Source organism: Nipponia nippon, unplaced genomic scaffold (assembly GCF_047370975.1).
Source record: "Nipponia nippon isolate SJK-2023a ecotype South Korea unplaced genomic scaffold, ASM4737097v1 scaffold_32, whole genome shotgun sequence".
Lineage (NCBI taxonomy): Eukaryota > Metazoa > Chordata > Aves > Pelecaniformes > Threskiornithidae > Nipponia > Nipponia nippon.
The window spans coordinates 6275548-6292373 of NW_028262350.1; the positions used below are offsets into that span (position 1 = coordinate 6275548).

A 16826-nucleotide genomic window follows, 5' to 3' on the forward strand; every position below is an offset into this window, starting at 1 on the left:
CTGTTCTCTGGGAACATTTTCTACCCGAGCCTTTCCCCCCTAGCACAGTGGCATCCACAGCAAGAGGAATTCCTTTTCCTCCCCTTTTCAAGACCTTGTGGGGCTGCTGCCCTCCCCGGGCCTTCCACAGCCCAGGCTCCTCAACTGAGCTGGATAATGGCCACATACCCCATCTATACAAGTGCACCGAGGCCAAGAGGGCATTTCTGGGCAGAGGCTCAACAAAGCTGGGCCTGATGGCCAGGGGCTGAGGAGTTATGTATCCCTTCCTCATCTGCAAGTGACAGTGTCTGAAGGCGGGGGGGTGAAGACTCTGCACTATGTCCCACCCTCCCTGCCTTTGGGAATGGTAAAGGCTATCCATGTGCCCCATGCACCCCTAACTTCCCCAGAGAAACACCCTTCCCCCTAACTGTGTGTGTCTGGAGCATCCAAAGAAGGGAGAACCATGCAGTGACAGTTAACAATCAAGTGTTACCAACCACTGCACAGCCATCCCCCAAAACCTCCTCCCGAAACCCATCCCTGAGCAACATCTCTTTCCCTGGGCATCTTGGGAGAGGGTCTGCAGGGTAAAACGAAGATGCAAAGGCACAGGCTGGGATGCAGCAGAACTTTAATGAGTCAAGAGGGAAACGAGGTCGCTCTGAGTGGAGATCCCAGTGCAGGCAGAACCAGGAGCAGACGAGAGTCTGTGCCCCATGGCTGTGGCAGAGATCCCACCAGGTCTCCATCTGCCTGCCCCAGAGACAGAGCAGGGCCTGCAGTTCTGCCCTAGGCTGGCTTTGTGGGGCTCACAGCATAGAGGAGCACAAGAGAACAAGGACACGGGTGGGAAAGGAGGGAGTGGAAGAAGGGAAAGGCAGGCATGGGCCATGCTTTCGGAGAGCCCAGGATGGCCCCATCCTTTTGCAAGGGCTGCTGGCATTGCTCAGCCCCTCTGAAAGCCACAAGCCGATGCTCCATCTTCAGTCCGGACCCACCATCTTGTGGGTCCCTGGGGGCCTTCCCCAGGGCCATCACCAGCAGCTTTAGCAGGGGAGGCACCGGCTGCCGCAGTAGCGGCTGCCAAAGCCTGAAAGGCCAAAGCCCCCGGAGGAGATGGGCACTCCCTGAGAGCTGAGGATGCTGCCAACGGCAGCGGAGGTGGAGGATCCCACGGCAGTGTTCTGCGGGAAGGAGCTGAGGATGGGTCCGGGCAGGGTCACCACCACAGCAGGAGGCTCAATGACAACGGTGGAGTCCTGGCACTGCCTGACACAGGGCTCATTGCAGCTGTTGGCCAGCGGGGTGGGGCCGCAGGGCTGGCAGGGCAGGCACGGGTTGTAGCAGGACATGTCTCGGGGCTGGAGGTGCACCTGGGAGAGAGGGCAGGGGGAAGCAGGGCAGGGGAGATGTGTGAGGAGCAGCCTGTCACCCCACTATGACGGAGCCGAGGCACCTGCTGGGTGAGGAGCTGGATGCTGCTCAGAGGAGGAGAGAAAGGAAGAGGAAGGGCTTCAGACTCACCTGATCCTCAAGGAGAAAGAGGTGAGAGAAGTGGATGAAAGACTGGATGTTTGGGCTGGCTTTTATACTGCTCTAGCACCGCCCCAGGTGTGCAGTCATGCTATATACAGGCGGTAATTTTCCAACAGACTCTGTAATTGAAGACATCCCAGCCAACGGCACAGGCTCTATTTTGGCTTTCCACAGTTCAATGCTTTCATATTGTGGTTTATGCTATGGCCATTTCCCTTTGAGTCTCCTTTCAAGTGCTGAGATGAGACACCCAAGGATTTTCAGGTCAGGAATGCATCATTGCAGGCTGAAGATGTGACCCAGTTGCTGGATAGAAATCCAGTGGAGGCAAGCAACAATGGCTTGAGATTTTCCTGTGGGGTTGTTTGTCACCCTGTTCAAAATAAGGGGTCTGATGGTCACTGTCCTGCTTTCCAGTGAGTGGACTGCACTGCTCATTTTGAATCTCCTTCTCCTGATGCTCTTGCTTTAGGGACAAATCTTCCAGTCTGTTTTGCCATTTCCTCTCTCTGAGCAACATCTCTTGGGGTCTCCAACCAATGCCTTCAGTATATTAGGGTTATTTCTCTGTCCAATCTATGTGCAAACAACATCTGTGTAGTTTCACATATATGCATGCATGCATATATGTTTTCCTACTTGTTTGTCTGTATTCATTCTTGTATCCAATTTGTTTTCTCTAAAATCTAGATATATATGCATGCTTAAGTGTTTGCATGCACACAGGTGTGCATGAGCAGCTGTCTGTGTGTCCCTGCGTACATTTCCTCCTCACAAGGGGATGTGCTGGTAATGGCAGGGGTACTCTCCACTCTTCTGTACGTGAGCACCTCAGAGCAGCAGGTTCCACAGGCCAAAAGGAGGCCAGTGGCAGCTGAACAGCAATGGCACAGAGCTGGCGGAGACCTGCCCTGGGCGCCAGCACTGAAACACAACCCCTATCGCCTGAGCTCTCCTTTTCATGCTCCTCCAAAGCTCACAGTCTGGTACCACAGATTTCAGAGCCTAGCAAGGACATTTTCACACCACTTTGGAAACGCAGTTTAATTCAGTGTATCAACATTCAAAATGTCTTAGCATGACTGTCAGTCACCACTCCCTGCCTCTCCAGCTCAGGATACATCTTCTCCTCCCAGTGTTAAGGAGTTCAAAACAATGGGGTTAGCTTTATGTACAGGGAGAAAACCCAGGAAATCCTGTCCACCTTGTGAAGGGCACTCCTGAGTGAATCTGCTTCTGTTGCAGTGTTAACAGTGTCCGGGATGGGACACAGGCCCCTTGTGTCCAAGTCAAAGCCATGGGCACCTCTGCAGCTAATTAACCTGACACTGAGTCGGGCAGGGGCTGAGACCTTGAGTCACTACCAAACACGAGGACAGATGACTTAGTGTCACTGTGCTTTGAGAGGAAGGACAGACCGTCTAGGCTGCAAAGGAAGAGTCAAAAAGCTGACAACTCATTTGGTCTTCAGCCACACAGAGCTTTTATGTCCCACACTGAAATCCTATTGTGCCAGGAACTGCCTGGGAGTGAAGGATTGTCTGATTCATGGCCACACTCCCCAAACGCTGCTGCTATCCTACGAGGAGTGTCAGGAGAAGAACTCTTTCCCTCAGAGACTGTTGGCAGTGAAAGGAAGAGCACTGCAGGAGAGGGGGAAACGCTCTCCCTATTGAGAACTGCTTCTGCCAGAAAATTCTCCTTTGTGTTTCACCTTGGGCTGTTCCTCTCAGTAACCTTCTTCTCTTCCAGCCAGGCTTTCTATGTCTCTAATCACTGCACAGCGGTGTTTGCTGTTGGGGGATGGGGTGTGCATCAGCAGAGACAAATTCTTTACCTGTGACTGAATCCCCTCTTGCGCCATTCCTCCATGCCCCCTGAACGCTCCTGGGCACATTTCTGCCCACACACCCTTCACCTTGACACAGGCAAGAAGCCTTGGCTTTGGGCTGCTGAGAGGCTCCAAGAGGCAGGCTCTCACTCTGCTGATTCCATTCTCAAGACATTTTATCCAGTCCCTGAGATATGGAAGTGTGTCATCTCTGGGTGCTACAGACACTTAGATGTCCCAGGCTGCGTTGCACACAGCGAGAGAGACCAGAGAGGAGAGGAGGCCAAGAAAGTGGGGAAATTTCTCCTCAAAACAAGCAGTATAAGGAGAAAGAGAGGTGAAATCAGAAGCACAGCCCACCAGCCTTAGGAGTGACTACCACTGTCAGAGTGAGCTGGGATAGAGGGAGAGGGAAGGATGGATCAAGTCCTTGTGCCTGCGAACCTGTGGGTATACAGCTGAGGACTGCAACACTTGGAGTACCTGGGACCATTCCTGAATAAAGAATTGCAAATGAGCCCACCAGGGTACCCCAAGATGGTGTCCCCTGCCTGCGTGGGACCTCTTCAGCACTTGAGTTCTCTCCTCAGCACTGTTGCGTTCCTGCGCCAGAAGTCCTTGAGCCACCCATTCCAGCATTTGGCAGGAGTGTCTCTGGAACAAAGGGCATTTCAGAAATGAGGAAATGAAAAGGAGGCAATGAAGGAAACCAAATTACAAGCTGTGTGATTAGAAAGGGTATTCTCCATTTAAGATGAGTCTGTTGGAAAATTACTGCCTATGCAGAGACAGACTCAGAGCCTGGGGCGGTGCAGGAGAAGTATAAAAGTAAACCCAAAGCCTTGTTCTCTCATCCACTCCTCTTCCCTTGCTCTCCTTGGGAACCAGGTGAGTCTGCAAGCCTTTCTGCTTCTCATCCTTCCCCAGGCTGAGGTCTCACACCAAGAGACACCTCAGCCAATGCCTGCTCCATCATGCCACACCAGGACGTGGAGGTCCTTGTCATCAAAGTAGGAAGGAGGAAGAAGGTCTAGCATGGAGAGAGGCTGGGTCTTGGCTGAGGTGTCTCCTGAGTTATAGGCTGGGTGGGGACCTCCCTGGGCTTGGTCGCTCTTGGCGGGGCACTTCTGGGCTGAGGGGAAGGTGAAGCCCATGGGTATCCCTACAGAAACTCCAGCTCTCTGCCCAGCATGTGCCTTGGGTCCCTTGTAGTGGGGTGACAGGCTGCTTCTCACACATCTCCCTTGCTCTGCTTCCCCCTGCCCTCTCTCCCAGGTGCACCTCCAGCCCCGAGACATGTCCTGCTACAACCCGTGCCTGCCCTGCCAGCCCTGCGGCCCCACCCCGCTGGCCAACAGCTGCAATGAGCCCTGTGTCAGGCAGTGCCAGGACTCCACCGTTGTCATTGAGCCTCCTGCTGTGGTGGTGACCCTGCCCGGACCCATCCTCAGCTCCTTCCCGCAGAACACTGCCGTGGGATCCTCCACCTCCGCTGCCGTTGGCAGCATCCTCAGCTCTCAGGGAGTGCCCATCTCCTCTGGCGGCTTTGGCCTCTCGGGCTTCGGCAGCCGCTACTGCGGCAGGAGTTGCCTCCCCTGCTAAAGCTGCTGGTGATGGCCCTGGGGAAGGCCCCCAGGGACCCACAAGATGGTACTGGACTGGGGACAGACCATCGACTTCTTTCCTGAGGAAGTGAGCAATGCCAGCAGCCCTTGCAAAAGGATGGGGCCATCCTGGGCTCTCCGAAAGCAGGGCCCATGCCTGCCTTTCCCCTCTTCCGCTCTCTCGTTTCCCTCCCATGTCCTTGTTCTCTTGTGCTGCTCTATGCTGTGAGCCCCACAAAGCCAGCCTAGGGCAGAACTGCTGGCCCTGCTCTGTCTCTGGGGCAGGCAGATGGACAGCGGGCGGGATCTCTGCCACAGCCGTGGGGCACAGTCTCGTCTGCTCCTGGTTCTCCCTGCGCTGGGATCTCTACTTGGAGAAATGTTGTTTCCCTCCTTTGACTCATTAAAGTTCTGCTGCATCCCAGCCCGTGCCTCTGTGTCATCCTTTCCCCTGCAGACCTTCTCCCAAGATGCTCAGGGAAAGAGGTGTTCCTCGTGGTGATTCTGGGAGGGTTTTTTTTTTTGGGATGGCTGTGCAGTGGTTGTTAACACAATGTTCATTAACTGAAACACTGTGGGCAGTCTTTCCAAAGTAGTTGTTCTTCAGAGGCTGGTTGGGCGTCAGTCTGCTAGTGCAAGGTGGTGGGTGATTGCCTTTGCACCACTTGGTTTTTCTCTTTTCTTCCTTCCCCTCTTAGACTGGCCTGATCTCAACCCAAGGGTATTTTGCTTTCTTGCTTTTCCAATTCTGCCCCATCCCACTGGGACAGCAAAGTGATAGAACAGCTGGGAGGTGCTTAGTATTAGTCAGAGGCAATACACCACACAGGCCCACGGGCAGTGCATGCCCTCCTTGCCCTGCTCCTTCCCTCTCTGTGCCCAGGCTTTCCTGGGAATGTTTCTGCAGAGAGGGGAGCAGGGAGAGACCCGCGCCAGGAAGAGAGGCAGCGGGTGTGGGCTGAGTGTCTCAAAGGGCTGTCCAAGAGCTCTCCAAAGCAGTGCGCAGACCAGCAGCAAAGGCTGCGGAGAGACTTGCCGCCGGCAAAGGGGAGCAGCTGAACTGCTGCAGGACACAATTGGGCACGATGGCACATGTCCACCCAGAGCCCCGAATGACAGCTGGCTTGGTAGTCACCAGCCCTGTCTCTCCACAAATTCTTCAGCCCCTGACAAGCCACAGACCAAAAGCAGGGCCAGGGAAAGGTGCTTTTGTGGTAACCCCATCAAAACAAGTGTGACTCCTAGCACTGTTCCTGGAAACCAAGGACTGTGATCAACATCCTGGGCTATATGAGCAGGAGCGTAGCCAGGAGATCGATGGGAGCAATGATCTTCCTCTGCTCAGCACTCACCTGAAGGCATCTAGAACACTGTGTTAATACAAGAAAGAAGTAAAGCAAGGAAGACCTTGATCAAGTGGAGTGAGTTCAGCAGAGGTGTCCGGGATGGTGAGGGACCACTTGGCTGGGGAGGAGAGGCTGAGGGCACAGTGCTTGCTGAGTGTGAAGAGAAGACTTTGGTGGGAGACCTAAGACCAGCTTTGGAGTAGCTATGGTGAGGTCCCCCAGAAGACAGATCCAGGTTCAACACTGTGGCAGCGCATGGTTGGAGGACTAGAGACAATGGGCTCACATTGAAAGATGAGAGGTTTGGACCTGATAGGAGGAAAATGGTTTTCATCACGAGGAGAGTCAAGCAGTGGAACATGTTGCCTCGGGAGGCTGTGCAGTAACCCTCCATGGACTCTTGTGGCTGACTGAGCTTGGAGCATGGGGTTGGGCCCAATGACCTTTGGAAGTCCTTTCCAGCTTGATTATGCTATGATCCTATGGTCCCAGGACGGCCTTTTTGTGCCTGTGCCTACTGGGGATAGGGCCAGCAATGAGGAGGAGGGGCTCAGCTTCCCAGCTGAGGAGACAAGCAGTGTACAGCTCTCCTGAATGCTCTGTGGAAGGAAAAAAAAAATTGCAAAAAGCATCTCTGCACCAGCTAGAAGACCACAAGACCTGTGGACCCCAGCTGTTGGGACAATGTTTTTCCAAAGACTCTGTGGCATTATTTTCCCTTACTGTTCTCATGCTTTTACTTTCCACCTGGTCTTCTCATCCTGCAACTCTAAATCTCAATGCTGTGGTTAGGACAGGTTCTCCTAGGTTTTCCTGGGAAGGTACTGCCTCTGCCTTGTCAGTAACACATTCATCCTTCCTCCTCCTGACTACTTACTTCACAATGTTGAGCTTACCAAGGAAAAAGAAAAGCTGTACACAACAAATTTATGGTAGTGACTGAACTACATTGGGTGATTCTATCCTGATATACCACACATAGGCAGAGAAGTTTAGAAACCAGAGGGTACACCCAACTCATGACTAAGCATACCCAATGCAAACCTGTGTTGACAATTGCTGCACAACCATCCCCAACACCCCCCTCCCAGAATCACCCCTGAGCAACATCTCTCTCCTTGGGCATCTTGGCAAAGTGTCTGCAGGGGAAAGGACGAGACAAAGGCATGGGCTGGCATGCAGCAGAACTTTAATGACTCAAAAGAGGGAAACAAGGTTGCTCCAAGTGGAGACCCCAGTGCAGGGAGCACCAGGGGCAGAAAGGAGCCTGCACCCCACCAGGTCTCCATCTACCTGCCCCAGAGACAGAGCAGGGCCTGCAGTTCTGCCCTAGGCTGGCTTTATGGGGCTCACAGCCCACGGGAGCACAAGAGAACAAGAGGGGAAACGAGAGAGCGGAAGAAGGGAAAGGCAGGCATGGGCCATGCTTTCGGAGAGCCCAGGCTGGCCCCATCGTTTTGCAAGGGGTGCTGGCGTTGCTCACTTCCTCAGGAAAGAAGTCGATGCTCTGTCCCCAGTCCGGTACCATCTTGTGGGTCCCTGGGGGCCTTCCCCAGGGCCATCGCCAGCAGCTTTAGCAGGGGAGGCAACTCCTGCTGCAGTAGCGGCTGCCAAAGCCCGAGAGGCCAAAGCCCCCGGAGGAGATGGGCACTCCCTGAGAGCTGAGGATGCTGCCAACGGCAGCAGAGGTGGAGGATCCCACGGCAGTGCTCTGCGGGAAGGAGCTGAGGATGGGTCCGGGCAGGGTCACCACCACAGGGGAGGGCTGGATGACGACGGTGGAGTCCTGGCACTGCCTGACACAGGGCTCATTGCAGCTGTTGGCCAGCGGGGTGGGGCCGCAGGGCTGGCAGGGCAGGCACGGGTTGTAGCAGGACATGTCTCGGGGCTGGAGGTGCACCTGGCAGAGAGGGCAGAGCAAGGGAGATGTGTGAGAAGCAGCCTGTCACCCCACTACGAGGGACCCAAGGCACAAACTGGAGATGAGAGTTGAAGGCTGTGTAGGGAGGCCCACAGACTTCTCCTTTCCTTCAGAAGACCATGCAAGACTGACCAAGCCCAGGGAGATCCACACTTACCCAAAGCCCAGGAGACACCTCAGCCAAGTCCCAGCCTCCCTCCATGTCACAACTTCTACCCCTTTCCCTCTAGCACAGTTAGCAGCTCCGAGACTTCGCATGGGACAAAGGGGCTGATATGGGCTGAGAAATGCCAGAGGATGAGGAGAAGGAGAAAGGGCTTCAGACTCACCTTTTTCCCAAGGAGATGGAGGCGAGAGGAGTGGATGAGAGAGTGAGGAGAAGGGCCTGCTTTTATACTGCTCCTGCACTGCCCCAGGCCCACAGTCACTGCACGCGGGCACTAATTTTCCAACAGACTCACCTCCCAAGCAAAATATGCTACCTAATGGCACAGGTTGTGTTTTGGTTTCCGTCAATGCTGCCATTACATTTCCTCATTTCTGACAATCCCACTAGGCCACAGAGTCTCCTTTCAAGTACCGGGATGAGAAGCCCAAGCATTTCCCATACAGGAACACATCAGTACAGGCAAAAGACAACCCCCAAGTGAAGCCCTGTGGACTTGGGTTCTTCCTTAGTACCTGTGGGGTGTGTTGGTGCTTGGGACAATATCTTGTTCCTCCCATTCTCCTCATACCACCTTGCACTTTGGCTGCATGATTTGGAACCTGGCCATCAAGGGATACAATGGCCTGGCCCCTTTTCCAAACACGCTGCCCATCCTGCGAGCCCCCTGAGGTGTGGGAGTGCCAGCAAGAAGGTTATACTGAGAGCGATGACCATTAGGGCTTCCTGGAGCTGTGTACTTGGCTACAGCACAGTGATCGGAGATGGTGTTCCCTGGTCAGGGATGGAACTGCCCTTACCAGAAAGGAGTTCAGCCCTGCATGGTACACGAGCCTACAGACTATGCATACTCCTGGCTTGGCCTCACACCAAAAGGCTGACACATGGCCATTCCGAAATTAGAGTGTGACTCGCCATGAGTAGGGAGAGTCTATCCCAGGAAGCTTGCCTACTGAAGGCATTCCCTTACCCTCCTGGGCCGTGTCCCAGCTGCCTCCGTGTCTGCAGGGCAGGGAAGTGCATTGCCTCCTTGATGTAGTCTGAGAGCTGGTTTTGTAGCCAGGGCCCTTCTGACCACATTGTCTCCCTGAGGATTCTCAGGCATGTGGCACTGCAGGGTCCTGCGAGCCCTCACTCCTTGGGGAGTTGGAGGAACTTTTCTTGCCTCTCCAATGATGCCGGATTGTGCTTCAGGCTGAGGAAGCCTTTGGGTCATGGGAGGGGTGGTGTGCCCTAATGCCAGGAGAAGATGTATTGCCTAGGACCCAGGGATGCATCCCAGCCAGAGGTGAAATGTTTTCTGCAACCCTTTCTTTCCCTCCACGGAGCACTGAGGAGTGCTCCTCACCACAGCCTGGTCAGGCTTCTTTGGCCAGGAAGACGAGGCCTGTGCATCTGTTCCCTTCCACCCTCCAAGTCTCTCCCCAGTTCTGACCTTGCCCGTGCAGGCAGATCTACCAGGAGGAGGTCTGTGGGCTCTAAGATTGTAGCATAGTTCAGTCCTCAGTCTGTACTGATGCAAGAGGTTCTTCCTCTCCAGGTGCAGGACTTGCCATTTGTCCTTCTTGAATGACTGGAGGCTTCTGTGGGCATATTCCTTGAGCTGATTTAGGTCTATCTATATGGCAGCTCTGCCCTGGAGCACATCAGCTGGTATGTACGTGTTGACTTTTCCAAGGCAGTCCTTGATTTGAAGCTGACCACTGCTGGGAGGCCTCCCCCTCCTTCCTTCAGCTCTTTCAGAGGGCACAGCAGCCTGGGAGACGTTGCAGGTGAAGACTGAGAGAGAGAAGGCATTGACTCCCCCCTCTGTACACTCTTCAGGAAATCAGCTGCCCCAGTCAGCAGTGGGCCCACATTTTCCTCTGTCAGTCTTCAGCTACTCTTGTAGGAGTGGATGTTGCTCTTGATGCTTTTTGCCTGTTTCTCTGGATGTCCCTTGCAAGACTCAAAGCCAGCTGAGCTTTGCTTTAATGTACTTGTCTGTGTGGCCCTTTGCTGGACCCTGGTATGGCAGTGCCTCTCTCGTACTAAAGAGCCACAAGCTCGACACATTTCATGGCAGTTGTCTCAGCAGTGCTGAGTCAAGAAGAGGGATGCCCTTCTGCCATCTGATGGCAGCCTTCTTCCTAGTGCAGCCCAGGATGCTGTTGGATGCCCTTGCTGCAATGGCTGCCTCATGGTGTCCACCAGGACCCACACCCTCAGCTGCAAAGCTGTTTTGCAGCCCATTGGCCCCAGCCTGTAGTGGTGCATGAGGTTCTTCCTCGCCCATTACAGGACTTTGCATAAAGAGTTTTTTGCATTTCCCTTGGCTGAACCTCATGACATTCCTGCCTACCCATGTATCCACTCTTTCGACATCCCTCTGAACAGCAGCACAGCTATCTGCTGTATCAAGACCTCCTCCCCCAAGTGTGTGTCACCTGCAGACTTGCTGAGGGTGTAATCCTTCCAACCCTGCAGGTCATTAAAAAAAGGGTTCAACAATACTGACCCTAGTCTGGACCCCTACCGGACACCAGGAGTGAGTGGCTGCCAGCTGGACTGCATGCCACTCATCACAACCCTTGGAGAGCAGCACCCATGCCAGATTTCAAGCTCCTTCCCGCAGAGCACCGCCGTGGGATCCTCCACCTCTGCTGCCGTTGGCAGCATCCTCAGCTCTCAGGGAGTGCCCATCTCCTCCGGGGGCTTTGGCCTCTCAGGCTTCGGCAGCCGCTACTGCGGCAGGAGTTGCCTCCCCTGCTAAAGCTGCTGGCGATGGCCCTGGGGAAGGCCCCCAGGGACCCACAAGATGGTACCGGACTGAGGACGGAGCATTGAATTGTTTCCTGAGGAAGTGAGTAATGCCAGCACCCCTTGCAAAAGGATGGGGCCATCCTGGGAGCTCCGAAAGCAGGGCCCATGCCTGCCTTTCCCCTCTTCCGCTCTCTCTTTTCCCTCCCGTGTCCTTGTTCTGTTGCGCTCCCATGGGCTGTGAGCCCCGTAAAGCCAGCCTAGGGCAGAACTGCAGGCCCTGCTCTGTCTCTGGGGCAGGCAGATGGAGACCTGGTGGGATCTCTGCCACAGCCGTGGGGCACAGTCTCGTCTGCTCCTGGTTCTGCCTGCACTGGGATCTCCACTCAGAGCGACCTCGTTTCCCTTTTTAGAGTCACTAAAGTTCTGCTGCATGCCAGCCCATGCCTTTGTCTCATCCTTTTCCCTGCAGACACTTTGCCAAGATGCCCAGGAAGAGAGATGTTGCTCAGGGGTGGTTCTGGGAGGAGCTGGCTGGAGATGGTTCTGCCGTGATTGTTAACACAGGCTTGCTTTGAATATGCTTAGCCATGCTTCGTGTGACCATCTGCTTTCTGAACTTCTGTGCGTCTCTGGGGCTGGACAGAGTGACCCGAGGCAGTTGAATGACCATAGTTACTGCAGAGATGATTTTAGGTCTCCCACCAAAGCATTCTCTTCTCCATGCTCAGCGAGCCCTCAGCCTCTCCTCCCCAACCAAGTGCTCCAGCCCCCTCACCATCCAGCCCACCCTCCGCTGAACTCGCCCCATTCAGTCAAGGTCTTTCTTGCATTAGAGCCCCAAACGCGGAAGAGTGTTCTAGATGCCATCAGGTGAGTGCTGAGCAGAGGGCGCTCATCACTCCCCTCGATCTCCTGTCTACACGCCTGCTCATATAGCCCAGGATGTTGATGACAGTCCTTGGTGTGCGGGAAGAGTGCTGGGAGTCGCACCTGTTTTGATGGGGTTGCCGCAAAAGCACCTTTCCTGGCCCTGCTTGTGAGGGACTGAAGGATTTGTGGGGAGACAGGGCTGGTGACTGCCAAGGCAGCTTCTGGTCAGGGCTCTGGGTGGAGAAGGATCATCTTGCCTGGCTGTGTCCTGCAGCAGTTCAGCTGCTCCCCTTTGCCGGCGGCAAGTCTCTCCGCAGCCTTTGCTGCTGGTCTGCGCACTGCTTTGGAGAGCTCTTGGACAGCCCTTTGAGACACTCAGCCCACACCCGCTGCCTCTCTTCCTGGCGCGGGTCTCTCCCTGCTCCCCTCTCTGCAGAAACATTCCCAGGAAAGCCTGGGCACAGAGGGGGAAGGAGCAGGGCAAGGAGGGCATGCACTGCCCGTGGGCCTGTGTGGTGTGCTGCCCCTGACTAGTACTAAGCACCCCGCAGCAGCTCTCTCGATCCGTTGTCCCATTCGGATGGGGGGAGAATTGGAAGAGCAAGAAAGCGAAATACCCTTGGGTTGAGCTCAGGCCAGTCTAAGAGGGGAAGGGGAAAGAAGGGAGAAAACCAAGTGGTGCAAAGGCAATCACCCACCACCTAGCAGCAGCAGACTCACGCCCATGCATTCTCCCCAGAGCTGCTCCTTTGCAAAGACTGCGCAACATTTTATTGCTGAGCGTGATGTTATGTGGCATGGAATAGCCTTGTGGTCAATTCAGGTCAGCCGTCCTGGTTGTGTCCCCTCCCAGGTGCTTGCTCCACCCCTGCAGGGGCGTGCAGAGTGAGAAAGAGAGACGGCCTTGATGGTGAGCAAGCACTGCGCAGCACTAGCTAAAGCTTTGGTGTGTTGTCTGCCCTGTTTCTGCCCACATTTGAAGCACAGCACCATATGGGCTGCGCTGAAGAAAATCACCTCCATCCCAGCCAGAGCCAGTACAGCCTGGTTCCCTCGTTCCCTCTCCTGTTGTCCTCTGGGGCCATTTTCTGCTTGAGCCTCCTCCCCCCAGCCCAGTGGCAGCCAGGGCAAGAGGAATTGCTGCCCCTCCTCTCCACTCTCTTCCTCGTCCCAGGAGCTTTTGGGGCTGCTGCCCTCCCAGAGCCTTCCACAGCCCAGGCTCCTCAACCGAGGTCAGCAGTGGGCCCGCGCCACTTCCACAGCATGTGTACCGAGGCCAAATGGGCACGTTGGGGCAGAGGCTCAGCAAAGCTGGGCCTGATGGGCAGGGGCTCTGCGGGAGTCATGGAAGCCTTCCTCACCTGCAAGTGACAGTGCCTCAAGGGCACTGTGGCTGCATCCCAAGAGTTACAGTCAACGTCTCAAGGTCCAAGTGGAAACCAGTGCAACTGGTGTCCTTCAGGGGTCCGTCCTGGGACCAATACTGTTTCCTGCCTTCATCAATGACATGGATAGTGCGATTGAGTGCGCCCTCGTCAAGTTTGTGCATGACACCAGGGTGAGGGGCGCAACTGGTACGCCTGAGGGAAGGGACGCTGTCCAGAGGGATCTTGACAGGCTTGAGGAATGGTCCGATGTGAAATTCAGGAACTTGGACAAGGCCAAGTGCAAGGTCCTGCACCTGCGTTGGGACAATCCTCCGTATCAGCACAGACTGGAGGATAAACGGCTGAGAGCAGCCCTGCTCTGAGACCTTATTGCAGCCTTTCAGTATATAAAGGGGACTTATCAGGAAGTTGGAGAGAGACATTTTATCAAGGCCTGTAGGGACAGGAGAAGAGCAACGGTTTTAAACTGAAGCTGGGTAGATGAAGCTTGGACGTAAGGAAGAAATGTATTACGATGAGGGTGGTGAGACCCTGGAAAAGGTTGCCCCGAGAACGATGGGCTGCCCCATCACGGGCAGTGTTGAAAGTGAGGTTCGAGGGAACTTTGAGTGACGTGATGTAGTGCCAGCTATCCCTGCCCATGGCAGGGGGGTTGGACTAGATGATCTTTCAAGGTCTCTTCCAAGCACAACCATTCTCTGATTGTATTCTACTATGGTCTGCTGTCAAGGCAGCCCACTGCACTGTGTTCCTCTGTTCCTTTGAGAATGCTATGGTGAGGATGGGTTGTCCTGGCCTCTCCTGGGAAGCTAGTGCCTATGTCTTGTCAATACCACATTCCCTGCTGACTACTCGCATCACAGTGTTGAGCTTTCCAAGGAAAAAGAAGAGGTGTGCACAACAAAGTGGATGACAAAGTAGTCACTGAACTATGTCGGGTAATTCCATTGCGACGCAGAAAGGCAGACAATTTTAGAAACTGGAGGATCACCCGATGCGCAACTAAGCATGCTGACTGCAAGCCTGTGTTGATAATCCGTGCAAAATCATGCCCAACACCCCCCTCCCAGGACCAGCCCTGAGGAACATGTCTCGGCGTGGGCATCATGGGAGAGGATCTGCAGGGGAAAGGATGAGAGAGAAGCGCAGGCTGGGATGCAGCAGAACTTTAATGAGTGGAAAGAGGGAAATGAGGTCGATCCGAGTGGAGGCCTCAGTGCAGGCAGCAGCTTTAGCAGGGGAGGCACCGGCTGCCGCAGTAGCGGCTGCCGAAGCCCGAGAGGCCAAAGCCGCCAGAGGAGATGGGCACTCCCTGAGAGCTGAGGATGCTGCCAACGGCAGCGGAGGTGGAGGATCCCACGGCAGTGTTCTGCGGGAAGGAGCTGAGGATGGGTCCGGGCAGGGTCACCACCACGGGGGAGGGCTGGATGACGACGGTGGAGTCCTGGCACTGCCTGACACAGGGCTCATTGCAGCTGTTGGCCAGCGGGGTGGGGCCGCAGGGCTGGCAGGGCAGGCACGGGTTGTAGCAGGACATGTCTTGGGTCTGGAGGTGCGCCTGAGAGAGAGAGAGGGCAGGGGGAAGGAGAGGAGGAGGGGTGGTTGAAGAGCAGCCTATCCCCCCAGCACAAGGCCGCCCCTTTCCCTCAGCCCAAAGGAGCTTCACCAAAAGTGAGTAAGCCCAGGGAGGTCTTCACCTAGCGCATAGCTCAGGAGATACCTCAGCCAAGCATCAGCCTCTCTCCATGTCCCACCTTCTGCTCCCTTCCCTCTCCCATGGCCAGCAGCCTCTGGACCCAGCATAGGACATAGAGGCAGGTATGTGTTGAGAAATCCCCGAGGAGGAGAAGGAGGAGCAGGCTGAGGAGGAGGAAGAACAGAAAGGGCTCCAAACTCACCTTCTTCCCAGGGAGGTGGAGGCAAGAAGAGTGGATGAGAGAGTGAGGAGCAGGGCCTGCTTTTATACTGCTCCTGCACCGCCCCAGGCCCACAGTCACTGCACGCGGGCACTAATTTTCCAGCAGACTCACCTCCCAAGCAAAATATGCTACCTAATGGCACAGGTTGTGTTTTGGTTTCCATCAACACCGTCATTTCATTTCCTCATTTCTGCCACGACCATTAGGCCAGGGACGCTCTTTTGAAGTATTGGGATGAGAGGCCCAAGGATTTCCTGAGCAGCACCATGGGCGTACAGGCAGAAGATGTGCCCGCAAGTGCCGGAGGTGTCTGTGCAGATGGAAGACATGGGTCTGGAGAAATCTGGTGAGGCTGTTTTCGAATGCCTGTGCAGGAAGGTGGGCACGTCTTCCCACCAATGCAGTGCTCTCCTGGGTGCCCAGAGGCTTCTGCGCATGAGGCCATGCTGCATCCTTCCCCCTCCCTGCCTGCCGCCTTGCTTGCTGCAGCAGTCCCTGAGCACTGCCTGGCAGTGTCCTGAAAGGCAGGTGGGCTGCGCTACTGGTTTCAAACGCCTGCGCCCAAGGAAAGCTTCTCCTTCTGGGCAGACATTTGCTGGTTTCTTTGGCAAAGGCGTCCCCTCTCGTGGAGCCCTGTGGCGTCGTGTTCCTCCCCTCTCACTACCAGAGGGGTGTGCTGGGGCTCGGGAGAGCTTTGGACCCGGTCCTGCATGGCACACAAAGGCCTGGCCACTTTTCCAAAATGCTGACCGTTCTGCGACCATCCCCGAGCTGTGGGAGTGCTGGCAAGAAGTTCGGGCTGAGAGCAATGGCTGTTTGTGCTGCCTGGAGATGTGTACTTGGGTACAGCACAGTGATCGGAGACGGTTTTCCCTGGGCAGGGATGGAACTGCTCTGGCCAGAAAGGAATTCAGCAGCGCGTGGGACACGGGCCTGCAGACAGTGCACACTCCTGGCTTGGCCGCACGCCAAGAGGCTGACACACGGCCAATCCAAAATTAGAGTGTGACTCGCCATGGGTAGGGAGAGTCTATCCCAGGAAGCTTGCCTACTGAAGGCATTCCCTTACCCTCCTGGGACGCGTCCCAGCTGCCTCCATGTCTGCAGGGCAGGGAAGTGCATCGCCTCCTTGATGTAGTCTGAGAGCCAGGGCCCTTGTGAGCACATGCCCTGCCTGAGCATCCTCAGGCACGTGGCACTGCAGGGTCCTGCCAGCCCTCATTTGTTCGGGAAATGCAGGCAGATTGCTTGCCTCTCCAATGGTGCTGGGTTGTGCTCCTGGCTGAGGAGGCCTTGGGGCACGGGAAAGAAGGCACGCTGAAGCACTACTGCCAGGAGAAGATGTAATGCTTGAGACCCAGGGATGAGTCCCGGACAGTGGGGAGGTGTTTTCTGCAACCCTTTCTTTCCCTCCACGGAGCACTGAGGAGAGCTCCTCTCCGCAGCCTGGTCTCCTTTGCAAGGAAGATGAGGCCCGTGTGTCCGTTTCCTTCCACCCACCAAGTCTCTGCTTGTTTT

General features: G+C 55.3%; 3 protein-coding genes across 3 annotated transcripts; all 3 read right to left on the reverse strand.

Annotated features, from left to right (window-relative positions):
• Window positions 1-1031: 1031 nt before the first annotated feature.
• On the reverse strand, window positions 1032-1539 carry LOC148054298 (feather keratin Cos1-1/Cos1-3/Cos2-1-like). Its single transcript, XM_087770399.1, has 2 exons — window positions 1510-1539; window positions 1032-1358 (listed from the first exon to the last, which is right to left on the reverse strand). Exon 2 carries the CDS (start codon window positions 1335-1337, stop codon window positions 1032-1034), a length of 306 nt encoding a protein of 101 aa, XP_087626525.1. The 5' UTR covers window positions 1338-1358; window positions 1510-1539.
• A 6336-nt stretch (window positions 1540-7875) lies between these two features.
• Window positions 7876-8181, reverse strand: LOC148054299 (feather keratin 1-like). The gene has a single exon (XM_087769812.1). The coding sequence runs from the start codon at window positions 8179-8181 to the stop codon at window positions 7876-7878; it is 306 nt and encodes a 101-aa protein (XP_087625938.1).
• Window positions 8182-14620: 6439 nt separating this feature from the next.
• Window positions 14621-14926, reverse strand: LOC148054300 (feather keratin Cos1-2-like). Its single transcript, XM_087770310.1, has one exon. It carries the CDS (start codon window positions 14924-14926, stop codon window positions 14621-14623), a length of 306 nt encoding a protein of 101 aa, XP_087626436.1.
• Between the last annotated feature and the right edge of the window lie 1900 nt (window positions 14927-16826).

Bases quoted from the DNA above. Each gene is read 5' to 3' on its own strand.
- LOC148054298 (XM_087770399.1), bottom strand. From the start codon at position 1,337: ATGTCCTGCTACAACCCGTGCCTGCCCTGCCAGCCCTGCGGCCCCACC.
- LOC148054300 (XM_087770310.1), bottom strand. From the start codon at position 14,926: ATGTCCTGCTACAACCCGTGCCTGCCCTGCCAGCCCTGCGGCCCCACC.
- LOC148054299 (XM_087769812.1), bottom strand. From the start codon at position 8,181: ATGTCCTGCTACAACCCGTGCCTGCCCTGCCAGCCCTGCGGCCCCACC.